This window comes from Aptenodytes forsteri, unplaced genomic scaffold (assembly GCF_000699145.1).
Source record: "Aptenodytes forsteri isolate BGI_AS27 unplaced genomic scaffold, ASM69914v1 Scaffold174, whole genome shotgun sequence".
NCBI lineage: Eukaryota > Metazoa > Chordata > Aves > Sphenisciformes > Spheniscidae > Aptenodytes > Aptenodytes forsteri.
The window spans coordinates 655,106-661,170 of NW_008794603.1; the positions used below are offsets into that span (position 1 = coordinate 655,106).

Sequence of the window (6,065 nt, forward strand, 5' to 3'; positions counted from 1 at the left end):
AAACCTCATGAGGTTCACACAGGCCCACTTCTCGAGCTTGTCCAGGTCCCTCTGGATGGCATCCCGTCCCTCTATTGCGTCGACCGCACCACTCAGCTTGGTGTCATCTGCAAACTTGCTGAGGGTGCCCTCGATCCCACTGTCTATGTCAATGATGAAGATATTAAACAGTACCGGTCCCAAATACGGACCCTGTGGGACACCACTCGTCACCAACCTCCATCTGGACATTGAGCTGTTGACCACCACCCTCTGGATGCGACCATCTAACCAATTCCTCACCCAATTAGGCCTGTTGTATTCAAATACCAGGTATCTTAATAGAAGTTGCTTACATCACTTGTGATATCCCCAACATAGCGGCAGTGCAACACCTGAGGAGTGTATGGCAAGGAAATCAAATGTCCCTGCATCTTAAACCAATCTGACTTGTAGATCAGCTGAAAGACAAAGAAAAAATAGCATTTCACATGTCTGGTCATGCTGAATATTCTAAATCTCTTCTGGTTTTTATGTTAGAAAGACACATACATCACTGACAGCTTCCTGTGTTGCTCTGACTTGACGGATTTCTGGTGTGTCTGGAGTGGTATGAATCTTGTCCTTGTACTTGTGGTATGTTGCCCGATACAACCTCTGTATCAAAGGAGACAGCATTCTACAGGTTAAAAACTTAAAATGGCAAGCAGTTTGGCAGAGTGTAAGTACTTCTCTTTTAAGGGCAGGGCTTTTGCTAGGTATTGTATAACTACCAGAGAAAAGGGAGCAAACATACTATTTTCTAACCAGGCAAAGATTTTCCACAATTGTTTTTGATAGCAGCATCTCTACTACATGGAGAAGCTGAGACTATAATCCTACAAACATGTAAATATGTATGTTTAATTTTCACCCTATTAAAGCCAATGATCAAACAAGTGAGTACATATATATCAAACCTAAAACTATCGAGACCCAATGTCATACAGATACAATAATTTCTATGCAACTTTAACCAAGTAGCAGCAGATCAGTTAATAAAATTAGGCTGCAATTGATTTTATATTATGGTAACAGTTTTACAGGATTACAGAACGTTAGAGTTATCAAGAACCTTAAAAAGCCACAGAGCCCAACTCCAAGCCTGGATCAATGATCCCTTGCCATTCTTCATGGATATTTGTCTAAACTGCTCTTAAAAGCCTCAAAGAACAGGGATCCTGCAACCCTCCCAGCCAATGTCCTCTCATCATTCATAGTTTGGGCACTACAAATATAGTTGAAAGCAAATACATATATTTACTGTACCTCATTAATGACTTGATTCACTTTCTTCACATTTTCAAACCCAACATCTTTAGGTCCCAGAGTATAGCCTTTAGCTTTCATGTGTTCATAGGCTTCTTTATATTTCAGCTATAAAGTGGAAAAAGGAACAAAAACATACAGAAACTAAATTTGATTGTGATTCTACTTACACTGCAGTTCTGACAGTAATTTATGCAGTATAAAGAGCCAGATTTTTAGAGATAAACAAGTGAGATGTAGCTATATCAGAGTAAAATACACTACACATCATCATTATTTTTACCTTTATCATGTGGCCCAAGATTAATAACATTTTACATTTCTCTTGCATCTAATAAAGTATTCGCATCTACCTGAGGAAATTTATATTCTGACAGTAATTGCTTCAGATAATTATGGGGTTTGGTAACATTTACATTCTGTTAAGGCAAACATTATCAATGTTGGGGCTTGAGTGCACTACGATTTAATTGCCCTGACTAGCCACACCTGGGATGTCAGGCCTTGCCTGAGCTATGTTGTAAGCGCATCTGTCTTCAGCCCTGTCTCCTTCCTCATTTCCTGATGGACATTGGTCCTATGTTATCGGTAACTTGTCTCTAGCCCTGTCTCCTGGATTTACCTTGGACCTATGTTATAGGTAGCTTGTCTCCAATCTCTGCTCTGTTTCCCGCAGCTCCTGACGGGATCCCCCTGGATGGACCTTGGCCCTAGTTCCTCACCTTGTCTAGGACTGTTGATGCAACCTGTTATCAGCACCCTGCCCTGCCCACCCCATTCACGTACAGTGGGACTTCACCCTGGATGATGAGGTCACTGCCTATGTCGTGGTCACTCTCAGTTCCTGGCTCAGGCATCCACATGGAACTGCCCCACTCTTGTTGCTCTCTGACAAGCAATCTCATATCTGAGAAATAACTGTCTCAAACAGTTGTGTGTTCATACAGGATGGGCACCAAATATTCCCTTGCAGCTCATGTTGTAGAAGGACTTAGTACATTACTCACATCACTGCCAATGTATTGGACGTGTTTAGCATGCTGAAAGCTGGGGGTATCTGTGGGAAGGCTGTATCCAGTAGGTAGAGCATTCACACCAGCCCAGCGATACAAATTCTGCAAGAGAAGAGAGAAAGAGAGAGTTTGTGATAACTGTGTGTAATATTTGAGAGTATTCATTAGCTGCATAGGAAATCTCTTAATCGCAATTGGCAAAAGATTTCCCCCGTGCCTGCATTATAATGCATACTTGTAGCTTAAATGGGGACATTTTCCCACTTCCATTTTAGAGCAGTGAAATCTAGTTTCTTTATCTGAAAAGTTAAAAAGACAGACATTAACTTTTAAAGAATTTGCTTTTTGAATATCAGAAACTCTGTGGACCCAAAAGTTTTATACTTACTTCACTCTGTATTTTGTTCGCATGATATGCCCGCTCCAAATCTACTGTTTTATCAGTAGGAATAATTTTGCCTTTAACATTGTGCATATATGCACCACGATAGACAGCCTGAGAAAAAGAAAAAGTAATTAGAGGAGAGTCATAATTGTGATGTTCTCTCACAGTATGTATTGTTTGCATACATACAGGAATTTCTCCTAAAAAACTGGATGAAAGTTTTTTGGATTCAGGCAATTAATGATTTTAGTGATTGTGTTCTCATATCTTAATAAAGGCATAGGCAATGAGTTGTAGATAACTGGCAATGATTAAATGATTAAGATGAAATGATTAAAAAAAAAATTAAAAGTCACATTTCTAGAACTTGTGAGGTAATGGCATATGCAATATTGGGGGTGAAAGGTGATACAAACACTTACTTCACTTAAATTCAAGCCACTGAGGACATTCTGGACATAGACAGGAGTGTCCATGACCACAGTGTAGTCATTCTTCATCTTTTCTGCCTTAGATTTGTACTTAATCTGCAGAGAGAAATTCAAGAGCTCTAATTAGTAAGGCTATTTATTGTTAATTGAATTTATTATATTATTATATTTACTATTTATTTTATTACTGAATTATTCTATTAGTGAACCAGCATTTAAACAGAAAGTGTATTGAAATTATGGCTGAATAAATGAACATGGCACCTTACTAAATAAGAACAGCTGTTCAGTTTTATCAAGAATATTAGGAAATGTCAATACTCATTCATAGAATAGGCATATGTACCATATGATAAATATCCAACATACTTCTGATACAGAACTTATGAAAGGACAGACATTCTTGAAAACCAGAATGGTTATTCTCCCATTTTAATGGCTTAATCCCAAACTAAGGATGTGTCATAAGATCTTGAGAGGAGAAAAAGAAATCAAAATCAAGATGAAAATACTTCTTTTTTAATATGAATTCTGCATCATTTCTGCTTTACTTCAAGGGTTCTGAATGAAGAATTACTGTTTTAAGTGCTTTTCTGAGAAGACAAGTATTTAAAACAGAATGCCCAATGCTTTCCTGAATGGGATGTAATCTGACAATATCTACTTCTAGAGCAGCAAAGTTTAAATAACCATATATGGTTATTTAATGAATACTTCAGTAGAGAAGGATATATAACATTTTCCAGATTATGTCTGGAGTAGAATAAAGCTACTCCATCCTTTTAATACAATGGAGTGAAAAAAACTAAGAAGGAAAACCAGTGTATCTACTCACATCACTGCGAAGATCGTAGGCATGTTTGGCATGGAGAATTTCAGGAGTGTCCCAAACAAAGCAGCCAATGCCCTTCAGCCAGTTAAGATCATCCTTGTATACCACCTAAGGTATCAGAGCAAAGAAGCAATCTGTAAGACTTCCACTAGGATCTAATCCCTTATCGCTAAATCAGTCTGAAACACAACTGTCAAATGATGGCAAGTAAGGTTTCTGGTATTTTGACTATTTTTGTGGTTTGAGAAAATCAAAACAATTCCTTTCGGAATTTAAATAATTTTTCTTCTTTGCTTCAGTTTGGCCAATAAATAAAAAACCCCAATGATTTTTAAAAAACCTACTTGCATATCCTACCGGGCAATGATTTACTGATAGATTGCTGGCCTACTCCTGGGCTGACCTGTGCAAGGCAAGTGCATAGAAGCTTTGCACCACCGGGATTTTCTCAAACTTCCAAAGTTTCCACACCTTATGCAACCAAATAATAAAGGACAATTTACAGACAGGGATGGCTGAACTGGTAGAACTGTAATGTTATGACCCAATGCCTACACCGATAACACTTAAATTATGCATACTAAGCCACATCTCAACTACGCACTTATTGCCCAAGTGTTACGAAAACATGATACAGATGCTGTTCAGCAGTGCATAATACAACGGATTCAAGTAGCAACTTCAGAGTGCTCCAACTAAGTTTTTGCTAAATCATTTCCTCTAACAGAGCATAAATGCAAGAATCTTTTTAAAAAGTGAGCCATGAACACATGATTTGTGAACTTACATCACTGAGTTGATCAGTTACTTTTCGAACATGGGCATTGATTTGAAGATCTGGTAGACAGATCCATTCATGGAGATGTGTGCGGTAATCGATTTCACTGACTTTCTTCTGTGCATCCTTAGCAGAAATTATGTCCACCATGTCTGGAATAATGTGGACTTTGGCTTTATTCTTTTCATAGACTTCCTTGTACAGACGCTGCAGAGTTAAAGCAGTACATTAATAATGTTGACAAATAGTCTGAAGCATTGTCATGGTTTACTAGCTACTAGGGAGAAAATTAACTCTATCCCAGCCGAAACCAGGACAACCATTGATTTATCATGGAATGTTAGTGGGAGAGCAATCACTTTGGCTATGACTAAAATTTACATCTTGCCTGCTCTAAAAATAATCTGCAGAACCTTAACAAGGGTGATAAAATATGATGTGTCAGATTTCCATTGCACTCAGGTGTTAAAAGGAGGTAGTCTACGTAATGCTCCATTTTATACATAAACATATTACACTAAAGGTTTAGCCATGCAGGCAATTTAACAGTTGAGTCACAAGCTTGAAAAGACATTCGTAGGTGTATTATAGAAATATATATGTTCAGCAAATACTGAACATTGCCAAATGCATGTGGAAATGTGATATCTGAATGAAGGCACGTGGATTCTTTGAGTAGCCTCTTCTGAGATAAGTATGGGTTTATCAGGAAAACACACATCAGAAAACAACACTTACATCAATATTAAACTTTCCAACTCTAAGGCACCTTGCTGTATTGGGATCATCCTCAACACCTCTGGGTAGCGTGTACAGTGCTTTAAACTTGTCATATTCTTCTCGGTATTTTACCTAAGCAGATGCAAAGAAAAGCAACAAATAACTGACTCCAATGAGTCAACTGTATTATTGGAACAAAATTCATCAGTAAGCAAAATATTTAGCTGAGTCCACAAGCAGAGAAAGCCTTTAAAGCAGGATCTTGGTTTTCTATTTTATTTTAAATGGCAAAGAAAGTACATCATAACTATCGTGTTCTAAAAATAACAACAGCTGACTAGAAGACTTTAAAAATAAAGATATAGAATAAGCTATTTATTTATTGTTCCATCTCTTTCATTTAAAGATATCCATGATCCATGAAGAGAGTGACCTTTCATAAGCCTCAGTTCAGTAAAGCATAAGATTAGGTTCTTCTACACTCAGTAAAGCATCATTTAAAGACATTTGGTGTTTTTCTGGCCTGGATGCTTATGCAATTTAGACTAAAAAAAAACCCCTAACCAGACATTTTGAAGAAACAGTTTCTATTACTATAAAATGTGATTTTTTTTTTCCA

At 37.5% G+C, this 6,065-nt stretch overlaps 1 protein-coding gene across 31 annotated transcripts in view; it reads right to left on the reverse strand.

Annotated features, from left to right (window-relative positions):
* The window catches only part of NEB (nebulin), a 136,443-nt gene that overhangs the window by 45,884 nt on the left and 84,494 nt on the right, over positions 1-6,065 (reverse strand). For all 31 annotated transcript variants that reach the window (XM_019470416.1, XM_019470440.1, XM_019470434.1 and 28 more), the window contains 9 exons: positions 5,465-5,578; positions 4,736-4,933; positions 3,952-4,056; positions 3,108-3,212; positions 2,689-2,796; positions 2,295-2,402; positions 1,288-1,395; positions 532-636; positions 336-440 (listed from right to left, as the gene is read on the reverse strand). In XM_019470416.1, the coding sequence (XP_019325961.1) occupies positions 336-440; positions 532-636; positions 1,288-1,395; positions 2,295-2,402; positions 2,689-2,796; positions 3,108-3,212; positions 3,952-4,056; positions 4,736-4,933; positions 5,465-5,578 (1,056 nt within the window). The remainder of the gene's footprint in view (positions 1-335; positions 441-531; positions 637-1,287; positions 1,396-2,294; positions 2,403-2,688; positions 2,797-3,107; positions 3,213-3,951; positions 4,057-4,735; positions 4,934-5,464; positions 5,579-6,065) is intronic.